Here is a 21,413-nt window from a genome sequence, read left to right as displayed (position 1 = left end):
GTTGTGATAGGTAATACTATGGACATTGTATTACCAGGTTGAGAAAAGGCACTCCTTTGCCACACTCAGGACTGACACAGTTCAGTGTTCAAATACACACTCCACAGACAAGCCGCCCGGGGCTGATGGAGACCCCCTCATTCCTGGGGCCGGCACATTATCTTGTTGACTCTGACCGGGGAAACCTTGATGGCTAACCTCCAAATTCCATATTGTAAAATAAGTTTGCTTAGACTGAGTTCTTACCTTGAGCAAATTATCCAATTAGTTTTGAATCAAGCCCTTTCAACTCCAAGAAATACTTAGCCTGAGAGTCATAAAACTGCAAGTTCCATAAAGGTCCAGAGAAGGTCTTTTCTGTTCACTTTTGTGTCCCCATCTAGCAGAGTGCCACATTGTGATACATGATAAATATTCATTGAATCATCATTTAACAAATGAATAAGTGATAAATATTTGTTGAATGAATGAATAAATAATAATGGGGGGAAAAAACGAGGCACAATTGTAAGTTTCAGCATTTCTTAGTAGTTTGTTTAAAGCTCTGAGCCTTGTATTTTCACCACTAAAGAGGGAATATTTCTAATTATGTCAAAGGATTTCCGCGAAGATTTGAATCAGAATATTCTAAGAAAGCATTTTCTCAACAGGAAAGACATTCAATATGTTATTATAATGATTATTATTTAAAAGGTCAGTTATATTTTTAATTTATTTACTATTCAGCAGAATTTCTAAATTGGGCATCTTAACCCATTATCTAATTAACAAATCCACAATAAAGTAATTTTTGTTTTTGTTGCTACTTCAAAATAGCATTAATGTCAAAAAATGCTTTTTAAGCCAAAACCGGTTTGGCACAGTGGATAGAGTGTCAGCCTGCGGACTGAAAGGTCCCAGGTTCGATTCCGGTCAAGGGCATGTACCTGGGCTGCGGGCACATCCCCAGTGGGAAATGTGCAGGAGGCAGCTGATCGATGTTTCTCTCTCATCGATGTTTCTGACTCTCTCTCTCTCCCTTCCTCTCTGTGAAAAATCAATAAAAAATATATTTTAAAAAAATGCTTTTTTAAAAAAATAGCTTTTACGGAAATAGCTGAATAGTCGAAGCAATCCTGAGAAGTGGCTATTAGCCCATTTTATAGAAAAGTGAAGATAAGTGAGAATTCCGGGTCTAGCATGACCAGTCTTTTAATCACAAAAGCATTTGTTCAGCACAGAAGGGCCAGATAATTCAAACTTGCAAGCAAATTCTGAGTCTTTCACAGACCTTCTCACATCACAAAAGTAAGCATGAAATTGCCATGAACTTGGTGTAATCTTAACATTTGGGTTTAAAGAATTCACTTATAAGCACATGAATCATTTCTCCTAAATACAGCACATACAACTGATTAACACTGAAAATATATGAAAACTTTGATCACTATTAATGTATTGATCTGATTAGAACCTCCACCATCAATATCAGTTTACATGTATTCAAAATACTATCTCAGACAATTTTGAGAAATGAATGGAAAATGAATAGGAGAGAAACAACATTCATTTCACGACATTATTTTAAAAAGTTTTCAAACTCTAAAGTTTGAAAACCCATTCATTGTTCTGAGCGTCTTTTCCCTCAGCACATCTAGAACCGTTTGGCCTGTAATGCAATTGTGTATGGATTTATTTACCCTCCAATACTATAAGCTTATTGAGAGTAGGAACCGTGTATTATTTGTTTTTCCAATCTATTTCATACTTATGCTTCCTTCCAATACTGAGGCCAGTTTCTTGCTGGGTGTGATTCAGTATTCATGAATGAAGTTTGCTGTTCACCCAGTTAAAGCTTAAATACAAATTTATTTGGGGGGGGGGGCTGTCAGCTTTATGAATGTAATTCATCCACTTTAAGTATACATAATTCATACTTTTTAGTATACTTACAGAGCTGGGCAACCATCACCACAGTCAATTTTAGAGCATGTTCATCATCACAAAAAGAAACCCCACACCCCTAGTACTTTAGCTGTCACATCCCAGTCCCCTCATGCCCCTGCCCTGGGAAAACACTGATCAATTTTAAAATAGTTCCCTGTCAGTATTGCTTTCTTGATAGATGGCCATGTCATATAAATGGAATCATATAATATGTGCTAAAACTTACTTCTGAGCTAAAACCCAAACCACTGATGTAAATGTGTAAAACATCTTTTGTCACTTTCATTTGGCATGCCATATAACTCCACAAAAAATTTTTTTCCTACCTATTATTCTTTCCAAAACATATTTTTAAAAGGAACAAGATCTAGTCTTGTTTTCAGGAATATCTAAGTATTTTAGTTATTGATCTAATTTAAATAAGAAAATTAAAAAATGTCCTGTGTTTTACTATTTTAACTTATAGCCATATAAAAGTGCAAATTAATACTTAGGATCTTCAGATTTAGCATTCCCTTTAATTCCTTCACTGTTGCATCGATGTTTGTTAACTCATTGTGGTGCAGCAGGAGTATGTGCAACGAAGGCAAATAGTGCAGGCCTAAAAAAAATTTTTTACAAGACTTTAAATACTTTTAATGCCAATTAAACATGCTAAAAGAATACATTACAGCTGGTGAAAGAATTATTATCAATAATATTATGAATTACCATTAAGAATAGAACAAAACATAAGAATTCAATTAATTGAGTATAAAGTGGTAATGTAGAATCAATTTCTTTTCAGTGTTTTTGTTTTACAGCTTTTTTTTTCTGTAGTAATGATTTATTTTATTTTAGAAGGGTTATTTTCTTTAATTTTCTTTTTTGTTTTGTCCTATTTTGCCAATGTTACTTAGATTTATAATGCCAATCAAGGGAATACTCATTCAATTCAATATCTTTCCCCAAAGGTGAAGGGATTAGTCAAAGAACATATATGCATAACCCATGGACACAGACAACCTATGGTGATGGTCAGAGGGAAGGGTGGGGTGTAGGGGCTGGATGGAGAAGGAACATGAGGAGAATGGGAACATCTATAATAGAGTCAACAATAAAAAAAAACCCTCCCAAAATATTTTCTTTACACTATACAGAACCAAATATTCATATCATTTTTGTTGATTCTAAATTTGTGATAGCCACATCATACCTTAATTGGCAAAATTTTCTTCCTTCATGGGACATGGCAGATATTAAAATTTGACATTTTGATTCTATTATAATAATATTAAAGAAAAATGTTTTGTGTTGTACCTCTTCATATTTCATGAACATAGTACATCATGTATTTTTATACCTGGTTTGAAATTGTCAGTTTAGAGATTGTTGCACATATAAAATTAATTCATAATGAAAAAATTTGACTGGTAAAAATTACAACCAATAAAAAACATTAAGACTATTTATAAAGTTGTTATATTTATAAATGCTCCCAAATATTGTTAAAATGTGTTTCCATGGTATATAGTTTGTGTCCAACTGTGCAATAAAATGGCAAAATTTCTGTTAAAATTTTCATTTACCTTTTGAATATCAAGACACAAGACAAGATTGCATTAAAAGTAGAGCACCGGCCTGAGGACTCAAGGGTCCCCGGTTTGATTCCCATCAAGGGCATGTACCTTGGTTGCGGGCACATACCCAGTAGGGAGTGCGCAGGAGGCAGCTGATCGGTGTTTCTCTCTCATCAATGTTTCTAACTCTCTTTCCTTCACCCTTCCTCTCTGTAAAAAATCAATAAAATATATATATTTTTAAAAAAAACTGTAATTAAAAGAACATTTCTTAAAATGAATGCATATAATGCTAAAAATTAATAGATTCCATCATATATTTTCAACAGGAATGTTAAAACAGATTTTTGCATGCCATTAGTAATGGCAAAGTTAAAAGTTATTACTTAACTGAAAATTCATTCAATCAATAGAGAAAATTTAGACATACCTTCTATTTCAATAATTGCATTGTTGTTTAGATACAATTCTGTCAGACAATAGTTTCTAGTTAGAAATGTTATTTCATGGAGCTGAAAATGAGAGTTAGAGAACAATTTACTTTCTACAATAATTATATATCCATATGCATATAAAATTATAGTAAGACTAAAGGCTTGGTGCCTGGCCAGTGATCAGGGCCGATCGGGGCCTTCTGGCTGCTGGCCGGAGCCTTCCCCTGGTGGTCAGCACATGTCATAGCGAGCGACTGAACTCCTGAGGGGACACTTTGCATATTAGGCTTTTATCTATGTGGATCATAGAAATTAGATGTTTGCTGTTATTTTTAATTATTTGTGACCTTTGGTCTGGGCTATGAATTTACATCTCGATTGTCTTTGAGGACAGTGTGGTATAAAGGATGTTTTTAGATAATTTAATATAAACCCCTCTTACCATATCTGAACCCTTGCATGGTTTCCAAAGCTTCTGTAAAAGCTAGACATTTTGCTCTAAAAGTATTTCGCACATTCTTTCCTATACAGACTCATTGGATCTGGAAAGTATAGATATTTGGAGTGCTAGTATTAAGGTAGTGTTATATTCTAGATGAGTTGGTCAGACTAGACCTTAAAGAGGAGGTAATATTTGAACAAACTCTTTTTTAAAATACGTTTTTACTGATTTCAGAGAGAGGAGGGGAGAGGGAGAGACGAATAGAAACATCAAGAGAGAGAATCATTGATTGGCTGCCTTCTGCTGGTATGGAGTTCACTACCCAGGCATATGCCCTGACTAGGAATTGAACCGTGACCTCAGTGCTCAACCACTGAGCCACACTGGCCGGGCTTGAACAAACTCTTGATGAAGGGGCATGTAAGAGGAGCACCTGGGGTCTAGCCAGTGCACAGGCCAGGGACAGTACAGTGCCTGGTGTGGCTGGATCCCAGTGAGCCAGGAAGCGAAGGTGAGGAATGAGGTCAGATGTCATCAGGGTCTACTTGTGTGGGGCCTTGAGGGTTCGTGTAAGAAGTTGGCTGAAATTAACAGGAAATCATTGGAGGTTTGGAGCAGAAGAATGACATGTTTTGACTTAGGCTTCTATAGATCACTATGTCCACTGAATTGGGTGGGCAATCTCTCCCCAAGGGGCATTTGTGAATGTCTAGAAATATTTTAAGTTGTCACTTCTGGGGGGAAGTTTTCTAGATGCAGCAGGTAGAGGCCAGCGATGCTACTAAACATTCAAAAATGCATAGAACAGCCCCCACAATCAAGAATCATCCAGTTCGAAAAGTCAGTGGTACTAAGGTTAACACCTAGGAGCAAAGAACTATAGATCAGTGATTAAACAACACGATGAAATTCTGAAAAATTCTATAATCGTGATATTTAAAAGGATCTATTACTGTATACGGAATAACGGAATTACATTATTTCTTAAATTTACATAAAACTAAGTATTAGTTGGGGAGAATTTTAGCAATATACAAAATTACATAGGAAATAAAAAAGAAAAATTGCAATACATTTCCAAGATTCCTAAATTTATTTTCATGGTTTTCCTATCCAGTTAATCAAAAAAAGTTCATGTGTAGCTTGGTTTAAAGTATGTACAATACTTAAAAATACAATCTATACTATAAAAATGTATTACAAATATTTTATTCAGTATAAGCAGACTTTCATTCTCATGTTTTCCCTTCTTTATTCCATGTTACTAAAATTTTTGTATAAGCTCTTTTCCAAAAATAGGTTACATTCCTGAGATAAATCATTTTTAAGAATAGCCAAATATATAGTGCACATATCTATGAATTTCACAACCATGCATTGAGATCTTATTTAGGTTATTTACCTTGACTTACTTTTTTGAGGAGGTTTTAAATATTTGGCAAAATATGATTCTTTTAACAAAGTTGACATGAGGGATATAATTAATGTTGCCCCGAGGTAACAGAAACACACACGTACCCAAATTATATGGAATGCATGCTAGTGCGTTTTATTCATTCACAGGTCTTATACTCTACCATGGGGTTTGTGCTGCTCTAAATGGTTTTTTTGAACAAGGTAGGGTATGTATAAATAAACAATTAAAATATGTATACCCAAACCTGATTAAAGGAACCAACTAAAATTCATGATACAAAGCTCAGAAAACTACCTGAAAATGAGTACTGCAATTCAAAGAATTCTTTGAAAATACTTAAAACAGCACATTAAAAATAAGTATTTCAATTTTAAAATTGTGGTTTACTAGTCTTGAACACCAATATTCCTTCCTAAAACACATAAGTTTCTGCTCACTAGCAAATTTTCAATATGTACTAATGTCTGGGAAATGAGAAACAACATCATAATGGCGTAGAAGAATAAGCTCAGGATCTTTTTTTAAGGCAATTTTGTTTACTTCAGTCCAGTCATTCTCTAGTCAGCTTGCGTGGAAAATGTTATAAATAAGTATTTCAATTATTTTTCAGATAATGAAGTTTATAAGCAATGACTTTGCTAGAAGAGGTATTTTCATTTAAATTTAGTTTGTAAACTTTGTCGACTGGTTTTTGCTACAGGGAAGAAACTCAGATTCCATTTTGGACAGCTGCATGGTAAGGCATTATGCCGTGTTTTTTTGTTTGTTTGTTTGTTTGCTTTTTTAATCAAAAGCTTATTCTAATCTGAGACAAATTAAACTACCAAAGTACTGCTGGTTCTTCCAGAAATAGGAAAATACTAGCACTGTGCTAGCAATATTACAGGCTTATTATTAAATATCTGAAAAAATTTTTGAGGTAATGAACCAGAACACAACTTAACTGTAGTCTAAAAGACAAATAAATCACTTAGATCAATTGCTTAAGCAGACTCAACTTCTTATGAAAAGTTGGAAGGGATAAACTGTGGACCAAAAATTGCCCCACTCAGGCCCGCTAGATTAGAAGATGGGCCATGGAAGGGAGTCCTGAGATGGCCTGAGTGCAGCTGTCTCCCACTTATCAAACCAGGCGAGGTTAGAAAAATGTGACCCATAAAGGGAGGAGGAGCAGAACTAGTGAATATCTATGCAGTATGAGGGGAAAACCAGCCCTCAGAGAGCATAATGAAGGAACCAGAGTCACCTGAGCAAACCTAGGCAAGTTGGGGCATTGGAGGTCCTTAGAAACAACCTGTACCAATTTAGTTTGCTAGTCCAGGGTCAGACCAGAAGTGTTTATCATCCACTAGATACTAAAGGGTAGAAGTATTCACCCTTTTAGTATGCAGGGCTCCAAGCACAGCAGGCTACAGTCATTGCCTCCCAAGACAACTGCTTTCTCTCATTCCACTCCACACAGTTTGCAAATGCAATGTCCTCACCAGCCACTCTCTCTGCACTTCCTGTTTTTATCACTAGAACAGGTACCATCACATTTATTGTTAAACTAGAAGCCCGGCACATAAAATTGTGCATGGTATGGTCCCTAGGCCTAGCCTTTGATCAGGGCCATCTTCCCTGGCTTCTGGCAGCCAGTCTTGCCCCCTGCTACCACCCACCGGGTTCCCTGTTTGCCATCAGGCAATGGGAGCCTAACAGCTGGGGGAGGGAGGGACTGAGAGGTCAGCTGGTCCCGCCCACTCATGGCCCCAACCCTGCCGTGGGTTGGCCTCTGTGTGTGGGGCAACCAGCAGTGTAGGGGCCTTGGCCTGGCACCTCCCACATCCCCTGCCACCCACCCCAGTTTCCCATTCGCCATGTGGTGATCGGAGCCTGCGGGCCGGGGGAGGGGCCAAGAGGTCGGCCATTCCACCTACTCACCAGTCCTGCCCTTCCCACCACCACCCATCCTGGCTCCCCGTTTGCCATCCGGCAATCAGAGCCTGCTGGCTGCGGGGGGGGGGGGGGGGGGGGGGGGGCGGGGAGAGGAGGGGGGGGAGGGACCAAGAGGTGGTCAGTGCACCTCACAGTGACTGGTTGAGCGGTTATTCTGGTCATTCTGCCATTATGGTCACTGGGCTTTTATTATTTAGGATTCTACCAATGGCCTAAGTGTAAGTACAGAAGAAGCTGTACCAGATAGGATGCTACTGGCTCCAAGTAACTCCTAAGCTCAGCGCATACTGGCACTTAAATTCGAACATACATTTATGTCGCACCAGGAGGTCCAGGGCTTGTGAGAGCCTCCGCCTCCTAGTCTCTCAGTGCTTCTCTGGGCTCTGCTTTTCTCTCAGTGTTGGATCCAGTCTCAAGTCAGCAGGATGATTCCTGGCTTCACATCCAGGCAAGAAGATATCCAGAGGAAACAAAGGCCCTCCGAGGAAGTCCTATCATAGCTAATATGCCCATTAAAGTTTTGGATCTTGAAAATTTTTTTTAATTTTTCATGAAGTGTGGTAGCTTAGCAACCAGTAAGTTATTGACCAATAAGAAAACCACAACAACTTATTCACTTATCCACAACCACTTAAAACTTATTTTGGGTAGGCTCTCCTTTCAGTGTTATGTGGGCTAAAAAAGTATTTTTTAAAAATATTTTAATTGATTTTAGAGAGAGAGAGGAAGAGAGAGGGAGAGAGAGATAGAAACATTGATAAGAGAGAAACATGAGAAAGAAACATCAATCAGTTGCCTCCTGCACGTCCCCTGCTGGGGATCGAGCCCGCAACCTAGGCATGTCCCCTGACTGGGAGTTGAGCTTGTGACCTCCTGGTGCATAGGTCTAAAAACAAAGTTAAGTGATGGTGATTTCGGAAATAATATAGCTAGTTTGTTGAACATAAAGAATCTAGTACAAGAAGTGAATACTGCCTGTTGTTACATCCCTTCCCTACCAATCCCCCTTCAAAAACAAAAGAGAGTAAAACAGTTGACAGTATACATAATCCCTTCGTATGTACATAACGTATCTGCCAGTCAACTGCATGAACATTCAATGACTGGTTGGAAGTTGGATGGTGTCCACTGCCAGAACTCCAAAAAAAATTACAGAGTTCCTAATCACCTCTCTCTTTAGACCTATTGCCAACAGCTGTACTTGTTCCTCCCTTTAAAACTGAACGCCACAAGGAGCACACATGAGACACAAAGATTAGTCACTTCTGCCATGCCCTGCGATTTCCATCTTTTTCTCATCAGAGGTCGACCACTGTGACCCAGGATGGTTTTTGGCAAAGTGCTATAAAGCGTTTTGAACTTCTGTGCCCTTAAGTAGTGCAAGTACTTTCCATTTCAGTCGTTAGCTGGCTGGGTCTCAGAGCTATTTGTGTTTGTTCTTCTAGAAATTATTTCAAGCTTATGAGACTTGTGCTTGCACTTAATACTAGGAGCTCTTTCATTTTCCCTTTACTTGGTTGTAAAAAAGACTGAAAATGCAATGTGATATTGAAATACTTTCATGAACATGGCTGCTTCAAGATTCAATGCTGTGAGTCTGGACTACTGCTTGATAAGCACACTATTGCTGAAAACTCAAGAAACCTTTTTCTATTTAGCTGGCATTTGAAAGTCTAAATTCAAAATGCTAAGATGGTATAATGGATTTACAATGAGTAAAATGAAAGCTGCTGGAAACTCAAATTTTTGAAAGTTGAGGATAACCAACTTACTGACCAGCTAACTGTAATGACTGGGTCTGCATTTTGGTTCAGTCCTGCTCTTTGACTTGGAGATGGCTTAGAGCCCCCCAGGCTCCCACTCTGGGGGAGGTGTGGCCTCCTAAATGCTAGCCTCTAAGAGAAGATATAGGGGCCACACTCAGTGACCTTGAAGGGTGTCCCTGCAGCTGGGGACATGATAGCTTAGTGTGTGGCACTTACTGAGGAGGCTAGATCAGCATGGGTAGCAACTGAGGGTAACCCTCCCCCCCCCTTAACCCCTGATAGCAGGACAAAGGTGTGTGAGCCCCGGGAACTGCATGGGAGACAGTTGTAGGAATATTGATCTGGGGCAGGATAAAAGAGACCCTGCCCAAGAGGGTGTGTTGTCAAGGCCAGGAGACATTCAGTTGTAAGTACCACTGGAATAAGTGGTGAGGGGTGGTCAGAAGTGGCCAGAAGAGAGGAATTACAGTTGGAGTAACCTAGTAGGAAAGCTTCTCAATAACCCATTAAGAGAAAAAACTCAATTTTCTTTTAGTACCAGAGGGTGCAAACCAAATAACTTTCTCCCTTGCCTTTCCTCTACCTCCACATCTCCCCATTCCTAGAGATTCCATACCAATTATGGAGAAGATTGGGGTGAAGGTGAGAAGGAATGAAAACCCACCACACCTCCTTAAGCTGATAAAGAAGGCAGGTGGCACTCTGCCACCAGGCTTAGCTGGGTATGGGAGAAAAGGTGAGGGGATATTTCATTTATGAATGAAGATCAAAAGTTGATTAATATATTCTCCTAGACATTCTTATTTCTGAACTGTGACTATAATTCAAATGAACTGTAAGATTTCTAATGACATAGGAGAGGTGAGAAAAGCCATGGGACTGGAAGGAATAGCTCCTCTGAACAGCTTTGACAGGACATGGAGACACAAGCAGTTGTGGTATAATAATATCTCGCAAACTGTGCTATTCAAATACATACATATATGCATATAAACTTTCTCACCTAAGTTTAAATTAGGTATAGAAAATAATACTTTTAAAAATTAGCTCTATTAAAACTTAATTATAGAGACATTTAGAGATAAAATATGTTACCTTGTTATGATGCAGCCATAAGTATTTTAATTTTCTAAACCTAGAAAGATCAATAACATCTGTCAGCTCCCTGAAAAAGAAAGTAAATATTAGCAATGATTAGTTCAGTTGTAGGTAAGGCAGGATATTTATAGTATGACTTTGGAGTAACTGAATCAACTTCTTTCTTTGTCCTTTCAAAATTGTTGGCACTTACATGTTATTTTCCAAACTTCCATTTTTAATACTTCATTCATTTGGATTAAGATTTTGTTAGCCAGTTAAAACAAATACTTAAAGGGGAGCATTTTATCACATTAGTAGAAATTGATACCTCGTTATGATTTAATTTATTGGAATCTCAATTTAAAGAAACGATTTTACTGGGGTGAGGGGAGAGGGATAAAAGGGCAGCAGACATTGAACTCACAGGTAAATGTGAGAAATGCCATTAGCTCCTGCTTCAACAGTGTCTGCAGGCTTGTTACTTTGGGTTTGCCCAGATCTTGGCCAGACTGGGTTTAAGATATGGAGATTGCAGTGCACCAAGAGACAGAGACGGAGTAAAGTGCTTTATTCTCCCTTTGTTGTTTATTGACTACTAGAGGCCCAATGTACAAAATGTGTGCCAGGGGCTCGGCCTTCACAGCCCTGGCTTTGTCTGGAAGGTTGTCCGGAAAAACGTATGGAAGGTTGTTCCATTGTTCCGTCTAATTAGCATATTAGCTATTTATTATATAGGATGAGGTCAAAATATTGCCCATCCTTCTTGAACTGGGCCTTGTTGTTGGTGCAGCTCACTCAGCTAAGGGACAGGCATGGCTGTGGATGGGGAGCTGTCAGCAAAGAGGCAAAGCCTGTGAGTGGCGGCTGTGGGCTAAGGTATTCAGATCTCTTCTACTTCTCAGGGCAGAAATTGTGGGCCCAGGCTCAGTATGCACACAGATGTCTCTATCACACATATATAGAGCATACCCTGTGTGCCAGGCACTTTTCTAAGCAATTTAAAAATATTAATGTTAACTAATATTACCTACATTAACTCATGTGGCAACATACTTTCACATTTATATTTCTTTAACCAAGCGACACTGAGGGACTAATTATTGTCCTAATTTTTTAAGCAAATATATTTCTTAAATCATGTAAACATTTCTAAACAAGAGAAGCCCCTCTTATCAAATTTTTATATTGAAAACTTTCAAATCTAAGAAAAGGTGAAGGAATCATATAATGAATGCTTATATAGCACTTATCATTTTTAATGTTTTTGCCACTCACCCTCTCTTACCTATATAACATATCTACTTATTGGTTGATCATTTCCTGGGGGAATCATTTGAAAATAAATTGCAGATTATTATTGCAGGGCTCTCACTACTAAATTCTTCAAGCACATCCTTAAATAGGGACATTCTCCTGTATAACCACAATACCATTATCACACCTAGGAAAATGAAATTGAATTCATTCATATCATCTAATATACTGTTCATATTCAAATTGTCCCTGTTGCCTCCTATATTTTACAGTTTGTTTCAATTCATAACCCTATCAACACTCATGCATGGCTTTTTCAGTTGGTAAAATCACAGAGTCTTAAATTTAGAGCGGCCACTTTTCTTTTTTCCCCTTAACATTGACTTTTGAAGAGTCCAGGACAGCTGTATGGTAGAATGTCTCACATTATTGATTTGCCTGGTTACGTCCTCATGATTAAATCTAAGGTAGACCATTTTTCAGTAACAAAGGAGGTAATTACCGCATCACATCGGGAGACAAATGCTGCTGCTTGTCCCACTGTTGGTGAAGCTAAAAGGTCAGTCACTGGGTTAAGCCTGTATCTGCCAGGTCTCTCCACTATAAAAAGTACAAATTTTGTCATTGAAAAGTAATATGTGGGGCAAAACTCAGAGGCTATGTGCATATCTCATTACTTAATAACTATTTATTCAATGGGTTTAGCTTCTCTGGGTGACTTTGCCTGAATCAGTAGATTTGGTATTATAAAATGCTGACCTGTCATCCTCTCCTTTTTACATTCAGTAGCTGGTATTGTCTAAAGAACATCTGCCACAGTATGTGTTCTCAGTGATTTCTCCAGGAGTCATTGGTAAGATGCTTTCCATTTTCCAAGCTCAACAGAGACAGGCAAATAACCCAGTTTACTGGCATCTGGACTGTGCAACTTTTTTTGGTTTGGTTTTTGTTTTTTGTTTTTTTGTGGCAAACTTAGGATAAAAAATGTGTTGTCCTTTAATTGAGAAGACCACTAATTACCCACTGTCAGAAGATAAATATTTCTAATTTCTTCCTAATACTTTAAATCTTTTTTTGTTATCTACTTACCCATTAGGTCAATAGTGTAAAGTTGTTAAAATCATGAAATGCCAACGTGCCATCATTTGATCACATAAAATATTGATTGTTGTTGTAAAAGTAGCTAATCTATATAGAAAGGTTCAAAGCATGACCCTAAGTGTGTCAGAATTATCTACCATACCTGTAACATAATAAAATATATATTTAAAAATCTTAAATTGGCCAGTTATTTATTCCCTTGCTTCCAAGAGATTCAGGGCCACAGTAAAGATAAATATTTTTTTCTCTGCACTAATACATTAAAAAAATATTTATATATAACAAAAAGAAACATGTTTATTAATAAACAATTTCCTTCAATTACCAGAGGTAAAGTGATTAACTTCATTGATAAAGTAGAACATTAAAAAAAAAAATCCTCATCCAAGGATATGTTTTTATTGATTTTAGAGAGAGAGGAAGTGAGAGAAAGAGAGAGAGAGGGGGAGAGAGAAACATCAATTGGTTGCCTCCTCTCTGTGCCCTAACCAGAAATTTAACCCACAACCTTTTTGGTGCACTGGACAATGCTCCAACCAACTGAGCCACCTGGCCAGAGCAAATAGAACATTATCTTTAAAGAGTAACTGAGTTCCATAAATTACATATGAGTAGAAATTTATTGTTTATTTTTTTTAAATGCATAAAAGTCACAGAGATTAAAAAGCTTGAAGGGAAGAATAGGGTCATCATTATTGAAATGCAAACTGACTGCACAGGTGTCACTTGGCTAGTACACACTGTACTGTCAGAGTCCAATCCAACCCATAACTTCTCCTTCCCCCTCCTCCTGGCATCTATCTCAGGCATGGCGACTGCTCTGCAGAGCACAGTGACTTTTGCCATGTGCCACCTTGGGGAGTTGGAGTGGAATCAAAGAAGGTTATTATAAAAAGGAGAGGTTTTCCCACTTACCAATAACAGTACAGGGATTGTTAGGTAGGAGTTATTTTTATAGTATACGGGTATAATGAGTCATTCTTCTCTAGTAGTAGTAATCATATTAACTGTACTAATGCTCATTGAATACTTACTGTGTACCAGGCCCTCCCCAACTACTCATTCACCTAATCCTCACAACAATCCTGTGAAGCAGGTAGTATTGTTATATGTATACAGGTGATCGGATTCCCAGATAAAATATAGCACACCCAGTTTGTGAATTTCAGAGTAACAGCAAATGCAGCGTGGGACATACTTAACCTAAAAATATATATATTCATTTGTTTCTCTAAAATCTATCTACACTAATAAAAGAGAAACATGCAAATTGGTGTCATTCCACTATGCCCACCAGCCAATCAGTATGAGTATGCAAATTAACCCAACAAAGATGGCGGTTAATTTGCATATGCAGGCACCAAGCGAAGACTGAAGATGACTGAAGACTGAAGAGGTTTGGCTTCTCCACTCTGGCCTGGCTTCTCCACTGCAGCCGGAGTGGAGAAGCCTAGCCTCGCTGCTGCAGCCAGAGCAAAGGCCTGGGTCCCAGGTGCAGGAGGAAACCAGTGCCAGCAGCCAGGGGAAGGAAGGCCTATTGCGCGAATCTTCATGCAACGGGCCTCTAGTATATATATAAAAGCCTAAGTGACCGAATGATTGAATGACTGGTCGACTGGTCGCTATGACATGCACTGACCACCAGGGGGCAGACGCTTAATGCAGGAGCTGCCCCCTGGTGGTCAGTGCGCTCCCACAGCAGGAGCACCACTGAGCTGACCAACTCATCCCTGCAGCCCACTAGCCCAGTGGCAGTCACTCACTCCCTCAGTAGTCCTGCAGGTCCAATTTCCAGAGAATGGGCCAGGCACTGACAGACCAGTGCCACTGGCATGACCTCCTGGAAGTCAGCCTTGGGCACTGCGGCCACTTCCCCTCCCTAGATGCTCCATAAGGAAGAAACAATATAAAAGCGGCCGCCAAGTGGCTCCTGACAACCGGCAGGAATGTCAGAAAATGTCAGCGAGACGGATTCCGGCCAGCAAGGGTGTCCCACCACTTGCCCAGAGAGCCAATTGCGTCTTGGGCTCCCCCACTCCCACCCTCACCCTTCCTCAGGACCCCACACCCAAGCACGAATTAGTGCACTGGGCCTCTAGTTCATATATAATTGTATATTCCATAGTTTTTTTTGCTAAATTTGACAAAGATCACCCAGATGGAAGAGGCAGAACTGGGATTAAACTTAGCCTGGCTCCATAATCTTTGTTCTCATCCATTCCACTGTTCTGCCTCTCCAGTAGAGATTGTGACTCCAATAAGTGGTAAAGTAATTAGAGTGTGGTACTTTCCCATCCAGTCTTTGGATAGGAGTGAGTGGGGGTGAGGTAGGACTGGAAAAGAACATTTGAATCTGTGAAACATTATAATCGATGCTCTTCTATTTCTTACCTAAAGTACACTTACTTTTGAGAAAGGAACAGCTCAAAGACATCAACATCCCTCTTGTGGCCACATATCTTTAGTTGATCTTCAACTGCCTGATAACATATAATTACTCTGTCAAGGCACATTCCACTGAGCAAAAATACGGAGACATTTGAAGTCAATAACAATAAGGTCTACAAGGAGATCAAAGGAAAGGTGAATATGGAGGCAACCACTCTAAACTGATAAATTCCAACACTACAATTATATATTATTTAATCATTTTTGTGGTTGAATTTCATTATCCTTAACCCTGGGCACAGATGTGTTAAATAATTTTTAATCAAAGAGAAAAAAATATGTGTACATATACTGCAAAAACAAGTTTTCATTCTCTATGAGGTAGAGTGATTTAGTCTTTAAATATTCTTAAATGTTCCTTCAAACACAAAGAATTTATATTTGGTAGGTTTTCCATATTTACAGAAGACAATATCAAGGTTGGAGGTGAAGGGACTATAATGTACATTTCCATACAGGAACTGGCACCCTGTAAATTCTCAATAAATGTCACACAAATGAATGAACGAGTGAATAAATGTCATTGCCCTTTCTTTGCAAAGAAATCATGTCTTTAATTTTCATGAATTACTAACATCTTGCACCGTGGGAATTTTTGGTGAAGAAGAAGCAATTTTTATTCCCATAAGCTTTGTTTTGAAAATACAAATCCAACAACAACTAGTTAGGTACTTTGTTTTTCTTTTGTGGTCCTTTGCTAAATTATAAAATAACATTTATAGGCCACATGGCCTAAGATTATATGGAAAAATTAAAGCCTGTCTGTAATTTTCCATGAAGGAATAAACCTAACAAGACACAACAAAAGTGGAAAGTATAGTCATTGCACTTCTGGACTCTGACAAACATTGTAATTATCAGAGTCAAAACAATCACCAAATTTCAACTGGGATTTGTTGTGGGTGGTGAGGTTGTAATGTCAGTAAGTGATTTATGAAGTTTTGACAATGGTTTTGTTATTTAGTAGAGGACTTTAAGAGGAGTTAGATTTAATGGGATGAGAACATATCTAAAGAAGTGATGAAGGTAGATATCCTAGGGATGGGGAACAGCTGCTAATTTATTGTCCTAAACTTTCTTAGTTACCCTGTTATGCAAGCTGAATCTTGAGACTTAGAGAGTTCATTGGATCAGGTATTGGCATTTCCATCAAGGTATTTTGTTACTCTAACAAGCAAGCTGAATCTGGGAATTGGAAAAACCCAATACATCAGGCTTACATATCTTCATCTGGGTACTTTAACTGAAATATCTAAACCTTCAGCTTATATAGGGTCAATTGCAACTTTGCCAAAGTATTTGAGATGTTAAAGGCCAGCCAAGGTAGAATTAAAATTTATCAGCTACCTATTAAAATTATAAATGTGCTTTTAACTTGATTCCGTCATTCCACGTCTAGCACTCAGAAACACAGTGGTACACAAACACACACACAAAATTGAATATCATTGCTCACCTCAGCATACATTATCAGAGTTATGATATATGTCCCATTAACTGGTATATGATTTAAATTAAGATGTAGCTTCACAATAGAATACTGCACAGTAGCTAAAAATATGAGATGGATATCTGATCATATAATAATATCAGAAATGTATTTTTAAGTAACAATTCCATTGGCAGGATATGTGAAAGAGTAACAATATTTTCATTACTATACATTAATATGCACATAAAATACACACACTCCAAATTGTAAACAACAGTTATCACTTGAGATCATGGGGAGCTTTCACTTTCTAAACAATATACTTTTTAATAATGTTTGAATATTTTATAATAAGCACATATTAATTTAGTAATCAGAGATTAATACGCATTTTGAAAAGTTTAGCCACAGAATGATTAAGGATTTAAATTCAGTTTTGAAAATTAAGAGATGAAAAGGGAAATTGAAACTATCAGCATAATTCAGAAACCACTGGCGTAATCAATTATTTATTTACACAGATTTTGATCATGATGTTTCTTTCCAACCAAAAATTTCCTATGAATCTGGAATCATGTATTAATGCCAAAGTGCCAAAGAACACAAAGATGGGCCAAGAGGTTTCAAGTTTCAGTGACTCCACTGTGGAACAGCTCCAATTCCCAATCAACACACAACTTCATTAGCAGTATATTCCTTTCATCTAAAGAAGCACAACAAGCATTCTTCCCCTGAGAGAGTTTTTTTTTTTTTTTTTATTGTGGTAAAACATACATAATATAGAACTTACTACTTTAACCCTACAGTTCAGCACATTCACACTGCTGTGCAACCATCTCCACTATCCATTTCCAGAAGGTTTTCATCTTCTCAAATGAGACTCTGCACCCAGTAAACACTAACTCCGCATTTCCTCCCTCCCCATCCCCTGGCAACCACCCTTCTACTTTCCATTCCTATGAATTTGACTACACTGAGTACCCCATGGAAGTAGAATCACAAGTTTTTCCCCTTTTGTGACTGGCTTATTTCACTTAGCATAATGTCTTCAAGAATCATCTATGTTGCCCTAACTGGTTTGGCTCAGTGGATAGAGCGTCAGCCTGCAGACTCAAGGGTCCCTGGTTTGATTCCAGTCAAAAGCATGTACCTTGGCTGCAGGCACAGTAGGGGATGTGTAAGAGGCAGCTAAGGTTTCTCTCTCATCGATGTTTCTAACTCTCTATCCCTCTCCCTTCCTCTCTGTAAAAAATCAATAAAATATATATATTTAAAAAGAATCATCTATGTTGTAGTGTGTGTCAGAATTTCCTTCCTTTTTAAGGCTGAATAATATTCCATTGCATGTATGAACTACACCTTATCTGCCCATTTATCCATCAAACACTGCAAAGGAAGGTTGTTAAGAGCTCTGACAATTCACCAAATATACTCTGGTGAATTCAGCCTGGGAATGCTGAGATTTCAGTTGGGGTGGGCTTGAAAGGGCAAGGATAAATTAGAACTAGGATATGGATGGGTGGATGTTTTAGTCAGAGAGAAGTAATTACACAAAAGAGAAGATGTGAGGAAGAAAATTTGAAGAGTACGGGGCTGTGCAGCCTTTGGCTACAACGAAAGGCACATGGAAGGCAACTGTGAGAAATAAATTAAGAAAGATGATTTGGGGTCATATTATTTGTGCTAACTTTGAAATTTAAGCTCAAAGAGTATACTTAGCGTGCAAGCAAAACTTTACAGGCCTAAAAACTCTAACTTAAAATCACATAGTTTATGTAATTTACCATTTAAAATTAATTTTATTTCATGATATACATATACATACATATATATGCACATGTATATGAAATATATATACTAACTGCATGGTGAAATCAGTGTAAGTCCAACAAGATTCTGATTTTTACCAAGACAACTACATCAATGCTTTTAACAATATCCATTATCAAGTTATTTTAAAATCACCGGACTCAATTCTGCAGTTATAGGGAAATAGGAGACAGAATTTTTAAACTGGAGAAAAGATGTGGGGAAAAAAACTAGGCCCCAGGAAGATGACTTGCAATGACATGCATGATGGCCTCGGGTGCAGAGAAGTGCAGACAGGAAGCAAGGCTGCCTCTGTAAAATCAAAGCAAGAGCAGATGAGCCTGCCCTGGGATAGTGGCAAGTGGGAATGAGCAGTGAACAGCTCTGGCATGGGATGTGCAGAGAGAGCAAAGGGGAACTGGCAAGTAGCTGGAGGTGGAGAAGAAGGCCAGGGGAGTCCCAGGTGATGATGGTAATGTGGTAACATGATGATGATAAAGGTGACTATTGGTTAGAGAGGACAAATTCAGCCTGGAAATGCTGGGTCTGAGGCGCTGGTGGAACAAACAGGCTAAGGTATCCAGCAGAGAGCTGCAAGTGGACGAGGGATCTCACCAGAGATTTCAGAGTAGGTACAGTCTGGCAAGTCAGGTCAGCCCAGAGGAGAGAGTGGGGCCCAGGTAAGATTCTTGTGAGGTATCTGCCTTTAGAAAGAGGAGGAGGGAGGCAAGTTTGGTAAGGGGACAGAAAAAGGACAGTTGTAGAGTTAGGAGAAACAAAAAGACAATAGGAGCTGAGTGAGTGAATTTCAAGAAGGTAGAATTTGAACCTGCAGTTGCATAAGGTGGAAGAGGATATTACCCAGAAAAGGTATTGAATTTGTGAAGCAATGTCAGTAACCTGATGAGGGGGAAAAGTCAGATTTCAAATTAACTGATTAACAGACCGGGGAAAAAAACAATCCAACACAGAATTGGGGTGTGGGTAGTTCTAGAACAGGGAGGATGGTAGCAGCTTCCTCCACTGCCTGACACCTTGGGATCTAGAGAAAATAGAAAAAAGTTTGAAAATCGTGGGCTTTTTAATCTATGTGTATTTCAATCCATAGAAGGAACTACCCTCTCTTTGACGGTTTACGTACTGCAATAATAGATACATTCCTATAGCGTCATGCACCACACATGCACCACTGGATAGTTAGGACTTAGCCTTCAGCTCATTACAGAACTCTGGGCTTTGTACTCCTGGGAGTCCCCAGCCCTTGCAGACAAGTTCCAGAACTCTAGGACCCTTTGCTAGCTCCCATGTTGCCTATTTTTGACATTTTTCCTCACTGGAGTGTATTCTTTAAGCCATTATCTTAACTGCCTTCAACTCTGTATGATTCCTCAGAGAACCTTCCCTCCTCAGTTTGCACTTTAGGGGGACAACATTTTAGGGGATATATATAATTTTGGAGAGTCAAGGCCCAAATGTACGGCTCTGTTACCTACTTTCTAAACTGCCATAATTATATATGCAGTAGGTGGTGAGTAGGAAGAGGTCCGTGCACGTCGGTTAGTGTGTATCAGGGGCAGCCTCCAGTCCTTAGTGGAAGCGTGCGGTCCCAATGCTCCACCCCCTCCGCCACAGACCCCTGGGGCAGCCTCAGGCTGGCTGGGCCCTTCGGGCAAGGACCCGAGAGGCTCTTGGTCTGGGGAAGGGGGTGCCCCTTACCCTGTGGCTGACCTCCAGGGCACGTCCTGGAGCCCTCGCTAGGCTCGTGGAGAGTCGGGAGGAGCGGGGCGGATGCTTCGGATCCCAGGCCATCAGGACGCCAGGGCGGCCCGCGGCACCTATGACTGACCCAGTCTGGCCCGCAGCTCATTGTTCCCACTGTTACCAACAGTTACCACAATCTTGCCGACTAAAAGCCAATCCAAACCAGGGAGATTTGAAGCCAAATCCTGACTTCTGTGACGTTTGCACGTGGGGTCCTTGCAGCCCCACCACGTGGTGGTTTCCCTTGCGCGCGGTGCTTTCTGTGGGTGCCGCAGAGCGAGTGATCAGCTATGCCAGAGTGGGTCAGCGGACCCCAACGGCAGACCCCCAATACTAACAATTTTATTGATTTGAGAGCAGAATATCAGAAAATTTAGATTCTTAACATTAGATGTGCCTGGTGACCACTGGTCATGTGTGGAGGGTAGGGGTGGTGAAATCCTATTGGAACTTGAGACAAAAGGGGGAAAAAATCAGTTCTGTTGATCCTGTCTTTACTTAAAATTTTGAAGTTTTTTATTATGGATGTTTTGCAAAAACATTGCATTAAGATTTATTTTCCTGATTTTTGTGTGCGCCACTGCCTCACCCTAGAGTCCTGGGATGGAGATAGGGGTGTGTGCGCCACTGCCTCACCCTAGAGTCCTGTGATGGAGATAGGGGTGGCAGTATCCAGGCACCCCTAGGCTCCGGGTGCCAAGGAAAAAAGAACACTTTGCTGAATTTATTGACCAACAGTAAACACATATTGGTTCAGTAGCTGAGGAGTCCTTCCTCTGGCAGAAAATGGGTTCGATTAGCCACTATTTAGCTAGACTTGATGTCTCCCCAAGTTCTATTGGTACCTCTAGTGCACACTGTCTTACGATCTTATTTATATGAACTTGGTTCCCCTCTCGCTTGGGAAGCTTAGGAGGCAGGACTCTGTCTGTGCCATCGCTATCTTCTGTCAGGAATTGACACACTGCATTCCATACATGTTGATTTAATGGAACCAGTTGGTTTCTTGGTTCCCAATTTGAACTTGAAACCTAAGAACTAAATAC

General features: G+C 39.3%; 1 protein-coding gene across 1 annotated transcript in view; it reads right to left on the bottom strand.

Moving 5' to 3' along the window:
- Positions 1–20,415, bottom strand: part of LRRC72 (leucine rich repeat containing 72) — a gene marked incomplete at both ends in the record, with an annotated part of 30,906 nt that extends 10,491 nt beyond the window's left edge. The window contains 5 exons of the mRNA XM_081102000.1: positions 2,417–2,527; positions 3,916–3,997; positions 10,578–10,647; positions 15,324–15,478; positions 20,323–20,415. Coding sequence (XP_080958126.1) covers positions 2,417–2,527; positions 3,916–3,997; positions 10,578–10,647; positions 15,324–15,478; positions 20,323–20,415 — 511 coding nt within the window. The remainder of the gene's footprint in view (positions 1–2,416; positions 2,528–3,915; positions 3,998–10,577; positions 10,648–15,323; positions 15,479–20,322) is intronic.
- Positions 20,416–21,413: the final 998 nt, after the last annotated feature.

The sequence above is a fragment of the Myotis nattereri genome (genome assembly GCF_964212035.1).
Source record: "Myotis nattereri genome assembly, chromosome: 11".
NCBI classification, from domain to species: domain Eukaryota; kingdom Metazoa; phylum Chordata; class Mammalia; order Chiroptera; family Vespertilionidae; genus Myotis; species Myotis nattereri.
Note: the sequence above shows the minus strand (reverse complement) of the source record. Positions and strands in the feature narration are given on the sequence as shown.